Source organism: Anthonomus grandis, chromosome 12 (genome assembly GCF_022605725.1).
Source record: "Anthonomus grandis grandis chromosome 12, icAntGran1.3, whole genome shotgun sequence".
NCBI classification, from domain to species: Eukaryota; Metazoa; Arthropoda; class Insecta; order Coleoptera; family Curculionidae; genus Anthonomus; species Anthonomus grandis.
Window position 1 is genome coordinate 8,484,235 of NC_065557.1, and position 24,033 is coordinate 8,508,267.

The 24,033-nt window shown below is 30.7% G+C and overlaps 1 protein-coding gene across 3 annotated transcripts in view; it reads left to right on the plus strand.

Moving 5' to 3' along the window:
• Positions 1-24,033, plus strand: part of LOC126742916 (probable nuclear hormone receptor HR3) — a 221,565-nt gene that overhangs the window by 24,813 nt on the left and 172,719 nt on the right. For 2 of the 3 annotated variants that reach the window (XM_050449778.1, XM_050449782.1), the window contains exon 1: positions 11,815-12,614. The exons of the other annotated variant lie outside the window; for it this stretch is intronic. In XM_050449778.1, coding sequence (XP_050305735.1) covers positions 12,440-12,614 — 175 coding nt within the window. In that variant the 5' untranslated portion in view covers positions 11,815-12,439. Of the gene's footprint in view, positions 1-11,814; positions 12,615-24,033 lie in introns of those variants that run through there. 3 annotated transcript variants of the gene reach the window in all.

Genomic DNA, 24,033 nt, shown 5'->3' on the forward strand with positions numbered 1-24,033 from the left:
TTATGTTCAACTTTGCTCCCACGCCCGAGGTATCCTTCAGGTGGGCACCACTTCTTCACCGGGAGACAGATGCGGAGGATCGGATGTCCAAAGGAACTGTTAGGGTCGCGAACCCTCACTTGGATAATTTCAATAGGTTGGTTTTTTTGCGAGATTTTTTTATTGCGGGCAGGTGGTTCCTTATAAAATTAAAGAATAAGATAATATATGAGATTTTTAGGGATAAATCCTAATAACTTTATAAAAGAGTAATGAAAATCTCTCAAATTGTGCTGTTTTTAATATTAAAAATCTCTCACTATACCTAAAAACTCTTAATAATAATAATAATAATAATAAATATTTTTTTATTGCTAAGTCATCATAACTGCATAAAAAAATACACATTTATTATTTTATGCAAATAAAAGACCAACAAATTCAGAATTCTGCCAGGGCAGATTCTGGTCTTTAACAAAAAAAATTTACTTAACTTAAAAAATTGTAGAAATGCTTGTAACAGACTAAGTTTAATTATACACACCTACCCAAAAAAATTAGAACATTAACATAGTACCTCTCACAAAAAAAAACACCCACATTAGTTACCCAGACTAAACACAGATTTTTAGTTTTCAGCCATACCCAAACTAACAATATTCACCCTTCAATATTTTACGTAGATAGCTGCTGACTCATCAGACGCACCACCATTCCTCTGCAAAAAGTCTGAACAGGCACCAAACCCAACTCAACATTTATGCCCAATGAGTTCATCTGATATGCAAAATTATAGGAAAAGGATCTTTTAAATAATTGAGTCTTATGTCTTGGAATGTGAATTGTGTTTCTTCTTAAGCCCAAATGGTGAACATCATTTCTAAAAGTAATCTTCACGTATAGTTTAAGTAGACTACGGTATTTAAGAATTTTATAAAAAAAAGTAAGTGAATGAGCAACGCGATTACGTCTGCGTATGCCAAAAATTAAGCGAATACATGAGTTCTGAAGCTTTTGCAATCGGCACCTGTCATTATAGTCTAGGCACCAACCGTAAACAACATCGCAATAATTGCATTGTGACAGCACTAAAGAGTCACACAACATTTTTTTAATATCTTCACTTAGATAATGCCTATGCAAGTAAATTAATTTTAAAGCAAAATACCCTTTTTTTAGAACATTAGAAGCGTGTTGATGAAATTGCAAATCACTATCCACTATTAATCCCAAGCTTTTGCAATTATCTACAACATGAATATTAGCATCACCCATCTTAATATTATATTAATAGTGTTGCTGTTTAAAATATGGTTAATTTTTTGCTTATTACCAATAAACATTACAGACGACTTTTAAAATAAAAAGACTATTTTATAATAAGAAAAATATTTATTGCTGAACTACTTGGAAAAATAATAAAATAGTCTAACCCAATTTAGCCACTAAGTCGAAACTTAAAAAGTTATTTAATGGCTGAATAAACATAATTAAGTCACTAAATTATCTGAACAAACATTCTACATTATAATGGATTTTTTGTATTATTTATTAATTATTAATAAAGCATACAACTACATGGAACTAAAAAAGACGGAATACCTTAAATGCCTGGAAAATTGAAGCAATTAGGCTTATTTTCTGATTGAAACTTTAAAAACAAACCTTCAAGAGTAAGAGCTTAATAGTAAAGGAATTACCCGTAAGAAAACATACTTTAATTAATAGAATACTTATTTAAACTATATGCTAGAAATTAAAAATAATTAAAAGAAACAAAAACAAAAGTGGGTTGATTAACAGAATTAAAAAAAGAATATAAGATTGCATTCCTTGATATATGAAAATTATAAATGAGCCAACTGACTAGACAATACTACTTAGTTATAAAGTAAGAAAATACTAAAAAAAATATACAGAACTAAAATAAAAAAGGAATTATTACAAAGCTTAACTGCTTCAAGACTTAATCATCTGAAATAAAATTATATCAGCCTAATGCATTTTGTGGCTCAACTGCAAAAGAATGTACTTATCTGAACTAAGAAAGTTTAACACCTGGATGAAAAAAAATATATATAAACATTATTAATAATATTAAATAATCTTAACTAATTTATGGCTGATCTACAACAAATAAAAAATAATAAAGCTAACTACCGACAACATTAACAAAAATAAACTGACTGCCTGATATTTTTACTTATACCATGACTTAACTATCTAAAAAATTAAAACTATTACCCTTTTTTACAATCTGTTTTTATTTATTCATAGTATGGATGAATGCATGCAAAATAGATAAAAAAATTCGAAAATTCTTGTTTTATAAATGAAAATCATAGTTGTCCTCAACCATAATATATTAAAATTTATTATATATTATAATATATTAAAATTAGGCGATATAGCTCGAAATATCATGAATTTTTACACATAACGGCTTATCTACAAAATCAATTTTAAATAAAAAAAATAATATTTCTTTAAAAAAAAATTATCATAAGAATTTTATAAATATAATAATCTACTTGTAAAAATCCTTACGGGACTAATATTTTTCTCAGCTATACAGGACCTGAATTAAGATTTTTGACGTTAATTTTTTTATTCATATCTCTATATTAAGATTTTTATTTTGTATTTTGAATTTTGTTTTAGGTTGGTATTTTGTGATTTGAAAACGTGAGTAAGTAGGCAGGCCCATAAAAAAAATAAATTAGAATATAGGAAGAAAAGAGAGGATAAGTATGATTTAAGTGCTTGGAAAGTAAAAACTATTAACCTATTTAACAACCTGTTTTTTGTGTAAATGAATACATGGAAAGTAGATGAAAAAACGGAAAACACCACATTTCCCAAACAGTTCAGATACGAACTAAAGACGTATTTTCTACGTACTTCACAACATAATGTACGTACACAATACGTACCATAAAATACTTATATAGGACGTCCACTTTCCGCAGGATTCTACGTCATATGTGCGTACTGTTAGGGCATTTCACGTCATTTACTGAACATAATATTCCGATTCTTAACACAATTTTTCTTGTGAGGTAAAATGTAACAAATAAATCGTTTATAATACCTCAAAATAACTTGATTATAAGATGAAAAAATAAAATGTATATAAAAAAAATATTTAAAAAAATTCAAAAAATCCTTACCGGACTAATATTTCTCTCAACCGTATAGGACCTGATTTTTATATTTCTATATTATATATATTTCTGTATCAAGATTATTCTTTAGTATTTAGGATTTTGTTCCAAACTATTTTGTGATTTGAAACAGTGAGAAGGTACATATTATGTCACCGTTCTAATTGTCTTTCTGTCAGTTTTATATCAAAGGAGAGTCAGTAGCTAAAATAAATTAGATGAAGAGAAAGAATCTTATTGAGGCACCGTTGTATATGTCATTTTTTGATATGCCGCCATTTTAAAATTTACTACTCGAAATATTTAACTGCTTGAAAAAAAAATAAATATTTCTATATAGAGTTCTTTTTTCAAGATAAAAATCGTAATTTCATTTCCAGATATGTCCATGGATTCTAATTTTAATTTCACTTAAATTTTCCATATAGCTTTTTTAAAATTTCGTGTCATGTTGAAATTTTCTGCCTTTACTGCCTGGAAGTAATTAAGTTATTTTTAGTTCCAGGTAAATCCAAAATAAATTTTCTTTATATAAACATCTGTGATGGGTAAAAGCATCATCTTCTAATTAATCCTTTTACCTTTCAAGCATAACATGAGAATTGTTTCGTCTTTAATTAAAAAGGGTTAACATTTCAATTTACATGTCTAACATTAAGAGAAACAAACTGTTTAACTATCTCAAATATTTGATTGAGCCATATCTGCCTAAATAATACAAAATACTAACCTCCTTAACTGTAAGAAGAATGAATGTAATAAAGTAACTTACTGCTGTTTTTTCTTTGATCAGAGCGGCATAGTCTGGACTATTAGGATTTTTTTGCCGCTTGCTTAACATATGCTATTTTTTATAAATCCAGTATTTTTTATGTAACCCGATGTATTTATAAAACTAGTTTTAAATTTTAAATAATATCTTTTCTTATAAAAAAAATTGTTTTTATAAGAATTTAATAAATATAACATTCCACTTGCAAAAATCCTTACCGGACTAATATTTCTTGTAGCTGTACAGGTCAAGATTTAAAAACTTTTATGTTGATTTTTTGATGCATTTATCAATATCTAGATTAAAGTTAGAATTTTGTTACAAACGGTATATTGGTATAAAACATTAGCTCCTTATATAAAAGAATTTCATATACTTTAACTAAATTTCTTAAATATATATTTATTTAAACAGTTGGTAATAAGTTACTAGTCACGGGTCATAAATAACAAGTTGAAAACCTTATTAAAACCATATCAGGGCCCATTAACAAAACAGGGTAAGGTAAACAGCCCCTTAACGCACAAAAAAATACATTAAAAACCACCCTATTTATAACCTAAAAGCATGAAATAAGCATAAATCCGGCGCATACAAGCCCACGACTTTCGCATGTTTATTTTTCGAAATTCGAAAATGTATGTTTTATGAGCCGTGTTTTTATCGCCAAATAAACCATCAAAAGGATACTGGTGTAGTTTTACCCAGCGTGAAACGGCTTCTTGGCGCATGCGTTTTTAGGGATGTCGATTCGATCCGAAATGGGGAGTTTGATGTGATCATAATACGGGGATGAATAACAGAAACTATATAGTGTATATTGTTGTTATGGCATTATCCAGAATGGAGAAACATATTGGGGATAAGCGTGAAGGGGTTGTAAGGTTATTTATAAAATAGGGTGTGGAAGTTGTAGAAGAAACTTGGGGCATATTATATCTGGGAAATCTGGATCTGATAGAATTTTTTGACAAGCTTGATTTTTTTCTTATGTTCAGTTATTTTTATTTAGTTTATTTTATTTCGTCTTATTTTAGAATCAAAAATTTTTATTACAACTGCTTGGAAGAAGAAAAGATTTTAGGCAAAACACGTAAATGAGATTAATGAAACAGAAAATCTCCATATTTTTACTTGTTTCAGGCCAATTAATTGAAGCAGTTTCATGTTACCGCCCAGGCAGCAAGGTATATTCAAATCAACGTTAAATGTCCCAAACTTACCGATGTTGATCGACGTTGTAACAACTGTTGAATCAATTTTGACGAGACGGCATAATATCATAATAATTGAGATGACGTTGTTTCTGTTTGTTGAATCAACGTCATTTTTTACGTTGATCTGAACCTCCAATTCAACGTTGAATAGATGTGTTATTGATGTCCAATGATCTACGTATACAAAATGTTTCATATAGTAAGGTTGTCATTAAGGCAAAGTTATGCCTGCACTACAATAAATTTCAGTTTGAGTATAGAAAATTGTGCAAGTCACTCCACTAAAATTAAATTATTCATATTTGGATGCTGACTATATGCATTGTATTTTTAAAATACTACCTTTTTGAAAATAGATTAATTTTTCTTATAAAAACTCAAGTCTGCATGCAACATTTATTTAACGTTTTATAAGACTTCAAAAAAAAATTACGTTGATCTTTGTCGTTAGTTTTTTATACGGTAAGGTGTAGATTGCCAATAGACCTTTCTTCAACCTTGATTCAACGGTCCCTTGTTGCTTGGATAATGTTTTAAAGTCCATCTTTTATATTTCGTGTTATATTGGAATATACTCTAACTCACAGTAAATAATTAAAATTATTAATTTATATCTTAAGATTTGTTTTAAGTGGCTACGTTCATTCGTCTGTTTAAAGACGTTGAATAATCTTTGAATAATGAGAATATTTTTTTATGGATTCCAGTTCTGAATCAATATGTCTTGTCGTCCCTATACCCTTCATATCTAATTTTATTTTGGAATATTATTGTCTGCTCCAAATGCTTAAAAGAAAGAAATTTCTTTCTTTTTAAATTTAATTGAACAAAAGTGAATAGAGAATTTCCTTATAATAGAGAATTTACTTCAGAAATGTTTACAATGATACACGATATTTTATAATACGTGTTTTATTATAGTTTTTTTTTGCTAAATTTTTGGAAAATAGGAAAAAATAACTATTTGTAGTGTCATCGACCGCATAAGTTTTCCAGCATTTTCCTTAAGTTGAAGCCTTGATTTCACTTAAATTTTCGATATGATAATTTGCGTTTCCAGAAATTTTTATTTTTAAACTGCCTGAAAAAAAAAATCAATTCTTTTTTTTAATTAGAAATCATCCATCCTTTTCTATATTTTTATAAGCAAATATTTATTTATTTAAAATAATTGAAGTAACTAATCATTACTAACTTATACTTTTTTCAGAATTGTCCATGAATTTAAGTTTTGATTTCAGTGACCTTTTTATTCAAACACCTTCCATAGTTTTTGTCATATTAGAGTTCTGCCGCAAATGCTTGAAAAAAATCAATTTTCTTAGGGAATTAGGATCATTTAAATGAAAAAAAAATATGGATTCTAAAATAATAAACAATTTGCCCACCCTCTAATCAAAACATGACAATTGTTTCATCTTTAGTTAGGAAAAGTAAACATTTTGTTATTTATGACCGATAAAAGTAGCCAATATTTCTCTTGGAGTTCAACAGTACATTCCAGCAGTAAAAGTCTTTAGAACTATTACTAGTGGACATGGATAAAAAAATCAAAACTTTCAAGTTAACCTACTTGAAAGAAAGTAAATAACGATTTCTTTCAAATAGTTCAAAAAAATTAAACAGAGAATATCCAGTTTTTTTCATCAATTTCAGAATTAATTAATAAATCAGTTGTCTATAGCACTGAAGGAATAGTTAAATATTGGCAATGTTTTTTTATTGTTACCAAGATACATTTCACCATTTTTTATGATTCGTGTCATATTGTAATTTTTTTCTGATAACCGCCTGGAAAATCCTACGACTACTCCAGATAGTTAATGTTATTCTAGCAAAAAAAATCCAGATTCCTATATGACTTCCAGTAGTTACCCTCCTGAAAGAAAAAAAATAACAATTTTTTCTGGATAGTTAAGATTCCAGCTTTGAACTCATATCAATTTTCTATATTTATATTTATTTATATTTGCACTTATCATATATTATCTTATTATATCTTATTATATCTTGAAACTGTATTCTCCTGTATTCTCTAACTGCCTGGAAAAAAAGAGGCTGGAGTTTTGTGGGCAAATATTAATTTATTTCAAGTAATTAAGTAATTGAAGTCAATATAATTAATAAATAAGTAATAAATATTAGGACTATTTTAAAAACTGTACAATAAAAAGACATAATAATATAAATAACAGACAACTTAAATAAAATGTAACACAAAATAAAAGCAATTGGCCCTTGTGTATTCACCCAAGAGTCCACTAACATTTACCTGGTGCTTTTAAGTTCAACACCATAATCCACGTGTTAATTTGGAAAATAGAATTTAATGACATACCATGTCAAGAGGTTTTAAGAAATCTAAAAATACGCATAATGACAGCTCAGAATTATCAAGAGCGAAGTAATAATAATAATAATAATAATAATAATAATAATAATAATAATAATAATAATAATAATAATAATAATAATAATAATAATAATAATAATAATAATAATAATAATAATAATAATAATAATAATAATAATAATAATAATAATAATAATAATAATAATAATAAACATTTTTTATTTGCATAGAAGAGACAAAAAAATTTACAATTTCAAGTTTACAAAATCTAGCAATAAATTTACGCAAATAAAAGGCCTACAAATTCAGAATTCTGCCATGGCAGATTCTGGTCTTTAACATTGTGGCCCCACACTTCATTAAAAAAATGGTAATTTCAGTAACGCTCATTAACAGTAACGCTTAACTAATAACTGATTAAATACAGCTTTTTCTTTAATCATGTACCTAATAAACCTACATATAAGAGTTCTAAATTCTAAATTTGACAGTTTAACATCAAGCAAAACAATACACATTGCAAATACCCAAAAAACAGATCAACCATTCAAAAAGTTAAAAAAGAAGAACTTAAATTATATACCCTGCTGATTCATTAGATGTACAATCATCCTATTACGAAAAGTATTACAAGAAATTGATAATTGGTCTGGATCCAAATTTAAAGAATTTATTTGATAAGCAAAATTGTAAGAAAATGATCGTTTAAATAACTGTGTTTTATGTCTCGGAATGAGAATAGTATGTCTTGTTAAATTTAAATGGTGTACATCATTTCTAAAAGTTATTTTTTGATAGAGATAGGGCGGACTACGATATATTAAAATTTTATAAAAAAATGTTAAAGAATGAGCAATTCTTCGATTATGTATATTAAGCCATCCAAGTTCGTGAAGTTTATGGGAAATGCGGTTTCTCCTGCGAATGCCAAATATTAGTCGAATGCAAGAGTTTTGGAGCTTTTGCAGTCTACCCCTATCCTCATAATCAAGACACCAGCCATACACTACATCACAGTAATTACATTGTGAAAGGACCAATGAATCACATAAAAGCTTCTTAATATCTTTACTTAAATAGTGTCTATGCAAATAAATTAATTTCAAAGCAAGATATGCCTTTTTAAGAATATTAGACACGTGATGTTTAAAACGAATATTATTATCTACTATAAGGCCCAAACTCTTACATTTGTCAACAGTAAATATTAGAAATTAGTTTGTGAATAGCGTTCTGGGTACTTTTAACATTTAACACATAAATATTGTTCATAAATTCCAGATTGGATTTCCCTTAGATTTTCTATATAAGCAGGCTTAATAATTCGTGTCATATTGGAATTCTAATTTTGTGCCTCCACTGCCTTAAAGAAATAAAACAAATTTTTCAGGTAATTAACAGAAAATTTCCAGATCTTTTATGAGTTCCGGAATAATGAACAATTTTCTTTACGTACAGAGTTTTTATAAATGAAAATGTCATATTTCTATCAAAACATGATAATTGTTTCATCTTTAGTTGGAAAAAGTGAACATTTCATTGTCCGTGGGCAATAGAAATATCCAATAGACATTATCTCAATAGAACTCCAATAGATCTATTCGACATGGATATAAAAAACTTAAGCATTTTAAGATTAAACCGGTGAATCACGGTACAGACAAGGCAAAGTTAAAGATTTCAATAATTGGCATATTTTCAAAAATGATCTACCTCAGACCCATATCGAGGATCATAATAAAATCATGTTTGTCGTATGTAGAGATCTAAATTACGTTAAAAAACTGCAACTTTAGGTATAGACTCAGACAGTAAAAAATACATAAAATTCAATTGAAATAAGAAAAAGTTGAAAAATTCACTATGCTTTATGCTTTCATCCATATAACCCACCTTAGGGCAGCATAATTAGCGATTCACATAAAAAAAATTGACGCAATCAATCTGTTAAAATCAACAAAAAAGTTCTCCCCGTTCCTGTCATAAATCTGACAACATCGTAACTATCCCATTAAAACAAACACGGTTTATCGCCTTCCCGGCACTATCGTAAGGGTTACTCGGTGACGTCACGGGATGTACAGGGTGGAATGCGGCCATCGATATGGGTTACTGGGTGAAAAGGTATTTGCCCGTTTCTGTTATGTTGGGGTGGGAAACTTTTCTCGCTATTGACGCTATTACGACGGCTCATCGAGGGTCTTTACACTTTACTGGAAGATGGTGGGACGTGATGCAATAAATATGGTAAATGTGGCATTAATTTCTTGTGGAAAGACGAATGATGCATTTAGAAAATGGTTCTGAGGGCGGAATTGTAAGATGGGACGTGGGTGTGATTAATATTAAAGATATCTTAGTTAGTTCTAGGAAAATACATTGGGGCTTATATTAGTCATAATTAAGTTATTCGTTCATTATTCTAAAGGGACTTAGATATATACAAGGCAAAAATTAAACTCAAATTCAAAGTCTGATAAATGCAGCGTCTATTTGTAGGGTAACGTGTTTTACCTTACGGTATCATCAGACCTGAACTAAAACCACGAAAAGACGAAAATGACGAAAGAAACCTACATGCTACGTCAAAATATGGTCGACTTTCGACTTTATAGAAAGATGTTTCACTCATCAGAGTCCCGAAAAAGAACCAAGATAATCAATCATCGAATCTGCTAGGTTACAATTTTAGAAGATAATCCAGACTCATTATTAACACTGATGCCAAACATAAAATAAACATTAGGAAAAATAACATATATAAGACAACAATGAATAATGAAGAGAAGTGACGTCCACGCATTCAAGACGCAACAAATAATCTTTGAACTGATGAAGAGGTTATGCATAGACTTAATTTTAATTTTTTTAGGCGTGTAAATGTTCGTATTCATAGAAAGGAGAAATATTTTAAACAACTTCTTTTATTAAATCCCTATTGTTTAATAAATTAATTTTGTGCTTAAATAAAACAATTAATTTTTTTTATTTCAAATATGTGAATATGCCGTTGCGACATCAAACATCTGAATACCGATTAATGGCAAAAACAGCTAACCTTGACGAATTTTATCAAAAAAAAACCTTTTTGTTTAAAATTGATAAAAAAATGTTTTTTTTAACAAAAAAGTAAGAAACTATACTGAGAAAAAAGTTATGGACATTTTAAACCATTAGAAGTATATTTTAAACCATTAGAAGTATAGTGTAAAGCGCCCCCTTAATGGTAAAAAGGTGTCCATATTCGGGTTTCGCATCGCAAAAAATCCGTTAATACAAATTTTTAAAGTAATATGGTATAAAAGTTTAAAAAAAAATGAAAAAAATCGATTTTTATTTTTTAACTTTACCACTCTGTAGGTCGGAATAGGCGCAATTTCTAATTTTGATCTCAAGAATATATGGTGAGATTTTGTAAAAACCTTTTGGGAATACCCTGTATAAATGCTGCTTCTAAAATGTTCTTCTGAATAGTTCTAAATGAGAAAAATACAAAAATGATGGTATTTGGCCCAGCAAGACATTATATCCTGCAAAGCGCCAAATTCCAAATTTACTTAAGCTCACATTTCGTGAACTTACTAAAAATCTTCATTAAAGACTCCGATCTAAGATTTGCTTTCCATGTAAATAGGTTGGTTCAAACTTTATACTGCAAACTGAAAAATCTATCTTTAAGATCTTCTGAGTACTAACATAAAATTAAGATTTGGTTGATAGTTGATCCCGTGTATTGGCTAGTAATTCTAAATAAAGATAAAGACACTTTACAAAAAATACAGAATGCCTGTATTTGTTTTGCTTTTAAAATTAGAATATATTGACTACCTAAACACAAAATAAATCTAATCCAAAGGTCGTTTTCTTTTATTTTGATAAAATTTTTTAATGACATTACTCTGTTAATTCGCAGTTCCCTTAATATTGCCTCCTTCAGAGAACGAATTAAAAGCCTGATGGAAGGCTAGGATAGATGATGGAAGAAGTAAATTTTTCTTTTTTTAATAAAAAGAGAAAACAACTGGTTGCATGGTTGAACTGAGCTCAAACCAAAAAAAAAAAGTCTGCACAGAAAACCACCCTAAGAAAAACATCTCAAGACATTCCCCAAAAAAAACCACCAAACCCAAAACCGACAACCCTGCAACTTCATCCCCCGATCCATTACAGGGAGGCATGAGGCTGCGCGCGACCCTTGCATATTTCCGCATGTTTCTAACATCTTCATGGATTTTCTCCCTTGTAAGTCCGGCTTTCCATTGCGCCCCCTGCCGGCTCAACCCGTAACTATCGCGCATCGTACACAAAACACGACACTCGAAATAAAAACGACGAAATTTTCAGATAATACCGGTTCCGGGATTTTGACCCGCGATATTACAAAAAAAAATTCAAAATTCGATTATTTTTCCGGGACCATCCATAGTTTCGTTCACCGTGAAAATCGGCGGGTGCTCGTTCGGTTCTTATCCGGCATCTGAATCGATCCGAAAAATTTATTGATCACAGTGTAGCAAAAGGCGAATTCCACTTCTCTCCCCCCAAATGTGTTCGGATTTCTTGTGATTTGTGACTAACTCTGTACCTTTTTGTCGTTGAAACCCTTTTAAATAGTTTATTAAATCCGCTGTTGAGTTCTTAAATATTATATTATATGTAATTATTATAAGCTTTCTAGTTCAATTTCGTTATTTCTTAGTCAAAGCATCCCTTAGGAAAATCTTTTTAGTATATTATATAAAAGCAATAAGAGACGTAATTTGTTTGTTAGCAAACTCCCAAAAGACTGTAACTCCCGACTGAATTTGACTGAATATCCATCGGCTCGACTGAATTTTACAAGAGACGTTTTCATTTTACGGTCCCTTTTGGTGTTTTTTCGTTATTTTGATAAATTTTCTACCGGCATAAACAATTTGTTACATGCGTAATTAAACCGATCTGCGGCAATCACATGGCGACCCAACCGGAAAGTCAAATTATCACCATCGAGTTACAGGAGGTGGAGGAGGTTCCCCAGGGAGAACCCTCGCCTCCACCACCTCCAGCGTCAGCGGTTCAAGAGAGTGAGAGGACAAATTCCTCGTCTAGGCCTGCTGCGACCACATCTCCTCCCAACACTATGACAGGTAAACATGTTGTTTGTGATGTAGTAGAGGCGTAAGAAATGCGCAATTTATTGGAGTAAACAAACTGGTTCAGTGCATAACTTTGACTTTGTTTTGAAAAAGCTTCTAAAAAATGTTTTTTTTTATTATTCTGTGCAATCAACGAAACGCAATTGACGATGAAAATATAATGTTTAAATGTGTAACTTAAAGACTATAATATGTTTAAATTTTATTTGAGCAAATTATTTTCTCATTGTAGGCAGTTACTTGTGTGCATAACTTTATTGGATATGAATGTAATTTTTTTCAATTTACCTAACTAATTTCAGATTCATCAAAATTCACATGTTACTTGGAGCAAAAAAATTTTTACTCACAGACAGTTAATCAGGTGCATAACTTTATTGGATACGAATTACGTTTTATAACTTTGTTTTTAAGGAATTTTGTATTGGAAAATTGAGTCACAAGGAGGTCCTAAATATTTCATTTTTTTTTAAATTATTTTGTATGTTTTAAAGAGATTTGTCAGAAACTAGATTGTTAATGAAAAAGAAAAAAATAGCATTTTGTTTTTATTGAAAACTTCCTAAAAATTATATATTAAGCTTTTACTAAAAATTACAAAAGATTTGAAAGTATTCAAATATTTGTGGTTCCGAATCCAGGAAAATACCTATTTTTTATTTCTTTCTAAAAATTGGGATCATTTGCTGGTTTAAGTTATTGCTAGTTTCAAAGATTAAAAGAAATTAGTAGATTTTTTTTAATGTAATTTAAATGACTTTTTGTTTTTCCCAGGCAGACGTAATAACATTTTATTATTATATCTGTTTCGTAGATACTAAAGTAAGTTTCTATCTCTCACTAGTTATTAAAATCTTAGCAGTTCAGATACATAAAATAATATAAGTTACAGGAAATAAGGTATAGCATTTTTTTAACTAAAGGAAAATATTTTCTTATTTTCCAATATTATTTAGTAAAAATATGATAATTAACACTTAAAGTTATGCGTAATTTAATAAGCAAGTAAACAAATTTTATGGATAAATTTATAGGATTCAAAAATCAAAACTTTTCGTTTTTTACAATCTAACAAGAAACTTTGACTTTTTCGTTTACCCTGAAGAACGCTTGACATAGGCCGAAACGTTAGTAATAAAAGAAAAATGTTTTGAAGAGCTTGGATTCTAATTGACTGCCTATCCAACCCAACCCTTAAAAGTAAACAAACATATTGAAAACTATTAAATTCTACTGGAAACCTCAAGAAACTATATATTTTTAATTCTCACCTTCATAACTTCATTTATAAAAAATTCATAGCACTTAACAGTACTAAGCATACAAGCTAAAAATAATTGGAAATTCATGATTAAATTGACTCTTAACGTATGTTTTTTTTAAAATTAAATACATTATTATTAATACGTCACAACCTTTTTTTTCATTTTGTTTTTAGGCAAATATATTTTTTAGAAAATTACTGGAATATCTCCCTTGATATACAAAAAATAAGAAAAAAAAAATTAATAACAAATAATTTGTTTCCTAATTTAAAGAAATATAATTGTCACTCTTATAACTTCCAAATAAGCTAAAAATAATTTTAACTGTTGTGCGTCTTTAGCGGCTAAATAAATAGATTGCGTGCATAATTTAATTGAATACGACTATCATTTGCTCTTTTTTAAGTTTTGTGTCAAGCCAAAAATGCCATAAAAAACTCCTTAAAAAGATATTTTTTTCGAATATTTTGTGTAAAGGATAAGAAACTAACTTAAATGATGAAAATTAAATAAAATGTTCGTTTTATTAAAATAAATTAAATACTACCAAATTTTGAAATCTTTACACACTGGAAGCTAAAAATGGCATTCCTTTAATTAGAGGAAAATAATTTTTAATTTTTTATAAAAAGTATTATAATTAATATATAATTATTATAATATAAAGGACAAGTAATGCGTAATTTATTAAAGTAAACAAACCGGTCCCGTGTATAACTTAATTTGACTATCATTTAAAATATTTAAAAAAATTAAACTGCATAAATTTGGTCCTAAAGCTTCCAAAAAAATTTTTCTTTATATATTTTGTACCATTGAAATGCAATTGATGATGAAAATATAAAGGTCAATTGTTTGCGCGGTTCTAAATGTTGCATTTCTAGATTTATGAAAATTTACATGCGAAAATTTTGGCAAATAATCTTCTACTTACAAGCAGTTCAAATGCATAACTTTATTGGATACGGATGTCATTTTTTAAATTTTGTTTTTAGGGAAAAATTTTGGCTTTACTTTCAGAAAATTTATAAAACGTTGGGACATTACAAAAAGGTGGTGGTAAAAGTTTGACATAAGTTCAAAGCATTCCTTTAATTACAGAAAACTAATTTCCAATTTTATTTATAAAAAATATAAAAATCAATACTAGAAGGGACGTAGTCCATAATATATAAATTAAACAAGTGGATTCATAACTTTATGGGATCCGACTGTCCTTTCCTTTTCTTTAATTTTGTTTCTAGACAAAGTTATTTTTTTTAATGAAATTCATGAAATGTCTTCTTTGGGCTACAAAAAATATATTTTTTTATTATTTTCATTACAGAAACTGAGTTTTAATAAAAATAAGAAATAATAATGAATTCTACTAAATACCCCTAAAAAATGTCCCGCTTTCTTAAATTAAAGGGACACAATTGTCACTTTTCCAAATTTAATTATAAAAAGTGGACCAAACACCCTTTAACAGTTCGAAACGTACAACCCAGACTGATAAAACCAGTTTAATAGACATCACTCAGCGTAATAAAACGAGCGGGAAAACTAGCAAAACAAGCAACCCGAAGCAATAAAACTAAGAAAGAAGAAATGTGTGGTGAAAAGAATGATAAAATGGCACAGAGGGGCTTGGTTGCGTGTAAGCAAAACCTAACGGGCGATGGGTGATGGCGGATAACAGTACCATGACGCTGGTAACCCAGTGCGATGGTACCGCTATTCTGCCCGTCAGCCGGTGGCTTCGTACGGCCCGAAGTACCGTGATTCCCATTATAAATTGCTTGCTTTTATTTTTGGTTTTGTTATTATGGGTGATTCTCTAATATCGGTGCGAATATTATTCGCAGGTTTTAGTGTCTAATGGTTGTTAAAATATAGTCTTTTTTAATTAAAAAATACCTTTAAATTCACAAAGATAACAGAATGATTTCAATCACCAGAAAAAAAAACGGAACTTTAGCTGCATAGAAGTGACTTTAGACAATATAGCCCTGTACTTTTTTTATTTAGTTTTATGTTTTATGAAGTGTTTTTTTTAATTTTTGAAACAAAACAAAAAAAACTACATAAAGGAAATTAATTACGTGGAAGAAAGAAAATATTTCTTTATTTTGAAGCGTTTAAATTGGCTTCAACTCTTTAGAAGTGCATACATTACAACGACCTTTAGCTAGGTGATCTAATTTATTTTAAAAGAAGCTAAATGTTTATAGAAATTAAGACGTCTTTAACTCTGTTCAATTTATAATTTTAAAAGGCCAAAAATATAAGATTTTTTTAAAATTAGGTTTCTTAAAGATTTTTTTAAGGGAGTTAAGAAATGCCTGTAACTACATAAAAAAAAATAAACTGCCTAAATGAACAGAAAATTTTATTTGTATTTAAAATGCTTGGATGTACTGGCTTTAAGACGAGCTTTAATTATTTTTATTAATTTTTACATTTTTATGAAAAAAAAATTAAAATTACTTTAATTGCATTTGAAAGTGACTTTAAACATATTCAAAAAGTTTTACTGCCTGCAAGAAATAGAATATTTTATCTATTTTTAAGTGTTTATCTTTAGTTACATGATTTATTTCTTTATATTATAGGGAGAAGCTAGATTCTTATAAAAACTCAGCACTGTCTTTAACTGCATAAAAAAATATTTTTACTGTCTGTTAGAACGCAAAAAAACATTTATATGGTTTAAAAATTACTTTAGCTTAGAAGAGATAACTTTAAAACGAGCTTTAATTATGAGCAATTTTTAAGTTTTTAAAAAAAACAAAACGATAGGATTTTTCTATAATAAGATTACTTTAAGATTCATTTTATATTTTAAAAAGAATTAATAATTGGCTTTAACTACTTAAAACAAATGAACTACCTAGAAGATTTTCTGTTTCTTCCAGAAAGAGAAAAAATAATTCGCATTTAAAATGACTTTAACTGCTCAGAAGTACTGGCTTTAAAAAAAAAGTTTTTAAATTTTTAAGCAAAATTTATTATTTTTTTAAATATCAGAAACCTTTCTTAATTTTTTTTAAACCAATTTTAATTTAGTTTAAGTACTTTTATTTAGAAAAAGTTTTACTACCTAGAAAAAACAGAAAATGCTGACTGTTTTAAAGTGTTTTAAAATGTCTTTAACTCTTGACTATTTAAAAATGCTGACTTGAATACGAGCTTCGACTATGTTTTTCTTTTCAATTTTAAATAAAATTAAGATTTTGATAAGAAAAACAAGTGACTTAAAAGAAATAAATGTTTTGCATTTTGAGCATTTTTTAAAGGTTTAAAATTTTTTTTATTACTTTAAGTACATTAAAAAAAACTACGGCCTTAAAGAAACAGAAAATTGTTAGCTGCTGAGAACTGCCAACAATTTTCAGGAATTACTTTAAGTATAATCTAACTACTTGAAAACACAAACTCTGTTTTAAAGCCTTTGAAATGACATCAGATGCTTAAAAGCTGACAGACTAAAAAAGCTTCAAGCAGCAAAGCCTTCAGCTGACTTTACAATAAGCTTTAGCTACGTGATTTAATTTCTAAGGAAAACATATATTTTTATAAAAAATAAGAAAAAAATTTAAGAACTGCCGCGCAGTACGCAGAAAATCAATTTGCTTTAGATGGTATAAGACTAACCTTAGACATTAAAAGTGATATCTTTAAAACAAGCTTTAACTACGTGCATTTTTTAATTAAAAACAAGACGATAGAATTTCTAAAAAATTAGATTATTTTAAGATTAAATTTTTCTAAGGAATTAAGAACTGGTTTCTTTTCTTTTCTTTTTTCTTAATTTAAATTCGCATTTAAAATGACTTAAACTGCTTAAAAGACCCGGTTTTAACTGTTTTCTTTTTTAATTTATAAGAAAAATTTATATTTTTATAAATATTAAAAATTACTTCAATTGAAACTAAAAGTGAATTTAACCAATTAAAAAAAATTTTAGTGCCTGGAATAGACAAAAAATTATGCCTGTTTTAAACTGTTTAAAGTGACTTTAAACTACTTAAAAGTGCTGACTTTAAAACAAGCTTTAGATACGTGATTAATTTATTTAATTTTTAAAGAAAAGCTAGGGTTTTTTACAAATTAAAAAAGACTTGTTTGGATACAAAATTTATTTAATAAGTGATTTAACTACGTGAAAATTTTAAATATTCAAAACAACAAAATAATGGAATTAAAAAAAATATTTATAGATAATTTATAAAGGAATTGATAAATGGCTTAAACTTCATAAAATATTAACTGCCTGTAATAAACAAAACATTTTACTCGTTTTAAGACACTTAAAATAAGTTGAAATTTTCGGAAGTAGTGGCTTTAAGACGGGTTTTAACTGGGTATTTTTTGCTTTTATTCTTTAAGCAATATTTAAATTTTTGCGAACATTAACAAAATATTTTCATTTTTTGTAAATGTCTAATTATTAATATTCTTAATGACTAAAAAAACTGACTAAACCATCTAAAAAAATTTAAAAATCACTGAAGAAACTAAAACTTCTACCTGACTTAGAAGTTACCTTGAAATATTTTTTCCCAAATGCCTGAAATTAATTATGAGAAATTTTTACCTTAAAACATAAATAATGACCTTATCTAAAAATAAAAAAATAAAAAAAAAACACTAATTTTAGTTTTATATACGTCATTAATGCTGCCTTAAATAGAGCATACTAAAAATATACTAAGTGCATAATTTTATTGTATATAATTATCCATTTTTAAAATAAATATACTGTATAAGAAACTGGTTTTTTATGTATTATGATAACATTACGCAAATTATAAGGTAACTGTCAAAATAAATTAATTTTCCAATTATTGCCTGTATTGTGTGATTTTGTATGAAATTATGCTAAAAATATTTTAAATGTTTAATTTTTTCCACAAATTTCAACTATCTGCAAGAAATAGAAAATTCTGAAGTAAAGGGTTTGATTATAATCTTCAACCAGAAGACCTAGCAATTTCAGTAATATTTAAAAGAACAAAAATCTATAACAGAAAATCTAGCCAAGAAAATATAAATGATAAAATTAATTAGTTTAAAGTATTTTTCTAACTGCCTGGAATTAATTATGAAATATAATTACTTTGAAAACTAAATGACGCTATCTAAAAACTTTAATTTAGTTTTATTTACGTCATTAATTTCCACTTATTAGATTGTGCAAAGTATAAAAGGCCGCTTGCAAATAGAGCATGCTATAAAACATACTTAGTGCATAACTTTATTGTATATGATTAGCCGTTCATTAAATAAATATATTGTACAAGAATATAATTTTGTATATATTACAGTATCATTCCGTAAATTATAAAGTAACTGGAAAAATTAATTAATTTTCCAATTATTGTCTCAAAGGGGAAAAACTGACGTCCATTACTTGCAAGAAGTAAAAAATTCTGTATGATTAGGAGAGGTTCTAATATAATTTTTAATTTAAAAGCTAGCAATGTCAGTAATATTTAAAACAGCGAAAATCTATAATTATTGAAAACTTGCCTCTATGAAAAAAATTAAAAGTGGCTTCTACTAGACTAGCCAAGAAGACGAAAGAAATCGTGGAATGAAATATTGAAGAAATTGAAACTCCTATCTGATTTAAAAAATTGTTAAGGCGTTGCAAAATTGACTTAATTTGTCTACAATTGAAAGGAGTATTAGGGACTATAGGGTTTTAACAATTCTTGAAGTTAGTAATTGGAAAAAGTGTCTTAAATACCTGCAAAACCGTAGACTGCATTTAAGAATTAACAGTTATTAAATTCTTTAGGTACTTCACTATGACTAAGTATCACGATTTTGATGGTGAAGCGAACATCATTAAACGTTGGTGCATTAACTAATTCCTTACAATTCCATTTTTAAGTATTTGTGATAATTTAGCAAAAATAAAGTGGCCTCAATATTTGGGATATTCTAAAACACATCGATCTCATACATACATAAAGCAATATGGATATTCCATCACAAAATCGAACGTTCATCTCCAATTAACCATCATCAATCTTTTTTTTTTACTTGAAACTGGCAATTTATTTTAAATTAGAGTAAGTTACATCCTTTATCTCTCTATACATAACTGCTTATTCTATTCTCAAATATAGGTCTTACATACTAGCGGTTTAAAGTTATACAATAGTAAAAAAATATATAACAATATACTTAAAAACTAAAATTATAACTACTGACGTCCGCTTCTGTGGGGGTCTTGGAGTGGCTGACCTGGTGGGGGGGGGGGGCTGAACCTGGGCGGGGTGGGTTGGGGTTAATCCTGGCGGAGAGTGTCGCCGGGGAGGCGGTAGGGCGCGTTGGGAGGGGCTTGGGCGGTGTGCGAGGTCCGGATTAGGGGATTGCGATGCTCCAGGGCGGTGGTCAGGTACTTATCGCGCAACCTCAACAGGTGATCTTGCAGGGATGTTGTCTGGAGATCTCGCAGGATGGTCGTGTTGCGCACGTACCATGGTGCGCCTGTGATGATGCGGAAAGCCCTGTGTTCCACTGCCTGGAGCTTCTTGAGGTGTCGGGGCTGGATGTCTGCCCAAGTGGGGGCGGCGTATGTGATGATGGGGCGGATGTACGTTTGGTAAATCCGGACCTTGGTCCTAATGGACAGTTTGCTCTTGGGGTGGAGGAAAGAGTAGAGGGCGGAGAGCTGGCCTTTGGCTTTGCCAGCTTGGGTCTTGGCGTGCTTTTCCCAGGTTAGCTTGGGGTCGAAGGTTATACCTAGGTAACGGGCCTGGGCGGACCATCTGAGATTAGTGGCTCCCCATTTCAGATGGCCAGCTGGAGCTCTCTTCCTTTTGGAAAAGAACACCAGCTGGGTCTTCCTGGGGTTGACCTCCAGTCTCCAGTGATCCATCCAGGAGTGGATTAGGTTAAGGTGTTTTTGGAGCCTTATCTTTATGTGTGTTTTGTTTGGGGACGTGGTGATGATCGCGGTGTCATCGGCGTACTGCAGGGTAGTGTTTCGAGGGGATGGGGGAAGATCACGCATGAAAATGTTAAACAAGAGAGGAGACAAGGGGGAACCTTGGGGTACTCCCGCTTGGATCGGGCGGGGGGTGGAGGCGAAACCGTCAGCGCAGACACGAAATGATCGGTTGGTCAAAAAAGAGTGGACAAGTCTTACAAGACTATCGGGAAAACGGGCATCGACTAGTTTATGTAATAAACCATCGTGCCACATTTTGTCGAAGGCTTTGCTTATGTCCAAAAATACTGCCCCGGTGTGCAATCCACGGTTAGCTCCGGAGAGAATGTGGAAGGCAAGCCGGGTTGTTTGATGAGATGTTGAGTGTTTGGTTCTAAAACCAAACTGACCGTCGGGGATAATTTGGTGTCTGTTGCAAAACGTGGTGAGCTGATTGAGGATAGCTCTTTCGGCGATTTTACCCATTGCTGAGAGCAGACTGATGGGTCTGTAACTCGCGGGGTCTGTCGCTGATTCTCCCTTTTTTGGGAGAAGGATGACATCAGCGGCTTTCCATTGGGTTGGGAAGTATGCAAATCGAAACACACCGTTTATTATATTGGTGAGATCGACGATTTGGGTTTCAACAAGATGTTTGAGGGCCGGGTTGCTAATGCGATCCGCGCCGGGGGCTTTTTTGTTTTTAGTGGCTTTGATTATGCTACTGATTTCGACCTGAGTTATTCTGGGTGCAGGGGCTGCAATTGGGGCTTGAAGGGCGGCTTGGACAGCATTGGTGATGCTGAGGGCCATTGCGGGATTTTTTGGGGGATTGGGGGAAAATTGCCCTTCAAGTGAGTCTGCGAAGACCTCAACCTTTTGTTGCGGGTCAGAAACTTTGGAGTTGTTGTGGTTAATGAAGGGGAGGGGTCTCCTGCCCCCTTTAACCAAATTTTTAGCGAGGCGGAAAAGCTCCCCAGGATATTCAATATTTTGTTCGATATCATCGAGTTTTTGCTCCCACCTCTCGGAGTTGAATTCTTCGAGAAGTGTTCGCACTCGTTGATTCGCTCTATACGACTGACGTTTAATGAAAGGATCACCTGTTCTAATGGCTTGTCTTCTTAAACTGTTACGAATTCTAATTTCCTCTCTTATATCGTCAGGTATATGAGTTTTATTGAGAGTCCTTGGGAGCTCTCTCTTAGCCGAGGACAGGGCTTCAGAGATGTTTTGCGTCAACCTGGTTACGGCGCTTTCGAGGGATGGGGGATCATTTATGGGGGGGACCGGGGGGCAAGTTTGGAGGTGATTTTTATATGCAGCCCAGTTGGTGACGAATCTGGGGCTGTAAGTGTCGGGGGAGTTTGGATGTTTACCTATTTCCATGTAAATGGGGAGGTGGTCAGAAGAAAGCTCATGCAATACACTGACTTGTGTAGGCCTTTGGACATTTTTGAAGAAAAACATGTCAAGGATGTCATGAGTACCACATGATGCGAGGTGAGTGGGTTCTTGGGGGGGCCATACATTAAATGGAATGGCTTCTGCCATTTCCTGTACGAGGAGACCCCTTTGGTTGTGGCGTCTACATCCCCATTCTAGGTGTTTGGCGTTTAGGTCGCCACCTACCAGGATTGGGGTGTCAGGGGAGAAGAGGTTTGTTAACTGGACCCTAGTGACTTCTTTGTTAGGGCTTGAGTAGACGGATCCTATCAGAATAGGACCGCTGCTCATTTGGACGGTGACGAAGGTGGATTCCAGAGTGGGATCTGGGTTTGGCGAGTGGAAATGGGGGACTCATCAATCTTATCGGAATGGTACTTATATCTCACGGTACTGCCTTATCAGCCAGTTGGATCTCTATAAATCAATATTAATCATATGCAGATGCGCACAGAGTACAGGTTCCATACCCACGAAGGTATCATTATGTAATATTGCTTAATAGTGAGAGAAAAAAAACGATGTAGAGTCTAACGCGTATACGATTTATGGGTCGTTCTCATGAACGATGAATTTTAAATTGAAAAGTGTAGATAAAAAGCGCGGTCGGATGTTGTGGAGCGAGTTGTGTAAAGAAGCGAGTAATTAATGTGTGAGTTATTATTTGTAGAATGGGGGCAAAAAGTAGCCGAGAGATGGCTCTGGGAATAGGTTACTTCTTTTTTAACATTTGCAATCAGTCAGTATATAATATATAAATGTGCATATTTTTTTTTTGTATAATTTCTAGATAGCGCCATTTTTTTCAGGTAAAAACGTAATTTTTTATGCACCAACTTACAACACTGTATATAAAAAACAAATAAACTAGCAATTTTCTCCTATACACATTTATGTTATTTTATATACTTCACGCTCACAAATAGAGCATCCAAAAAACCTTACTTAGTGCATAACTTAATTGTATATGATTAACCGTTCTTTAAATAAATTAGTGCTTTAAAAACACTGTACAGGAAAATGGCTCCTTATACATCACAGTACCACTAGGTAAATCACAAAGTAACAAATCGAGGAAACGGCACTTTGATCCTTTAAAGTTGCCATCGGTGCATTGTAAAAAGATTATTGGTTAGATAATGCACCGGGTTAAGTGCCTTGTGCAGTACTGCGCGGCAGTACTTAGCTGTACTTGTTTGTACATTAGAGTCGTAAAAGCGCCGTACCGCAAACATTTATACGTGAAAGAAGTCTTTATATGGCGTGTGTGTCGATTGGGAATTGAGTGATGTTTGCCTTAGGTAATGGTTTTTTTATCGGTAAAAGTTTTCACACTTGAGAGAAAATTCAAATAAGTTTATAAGAAAAAATTATAAATTGATGATATATTAAAGTTATTTTTCATATTTGTATCAATGTATCATGCTCGTAAATCCATCATCAGGAATCTTAAAATAAATGCAAATAGTGCAAAAGTTAAATAAGAAAAGTGGAGTATAGTAAATAAATATCACTAAAAATTAAAAATCTGAACAATATATTATAGTCTGTTATATTAAGATATGATTCTAATCGCAGGTCAATTTGGGTAATTGGCATTTTTAATTTTTTAACAGATTTTTGGTGGTTACACACATGGTTATATACATTGCTTACTTTCTTCTTCATTCTGAGTTATATACATTTCCTATTATTATTTTCTTACTGTCCATGTGTAGAAATTAGCGCTTTACAACTAAGTGGGAGAAGTATTTTGTCATGCTAAAATTTACTA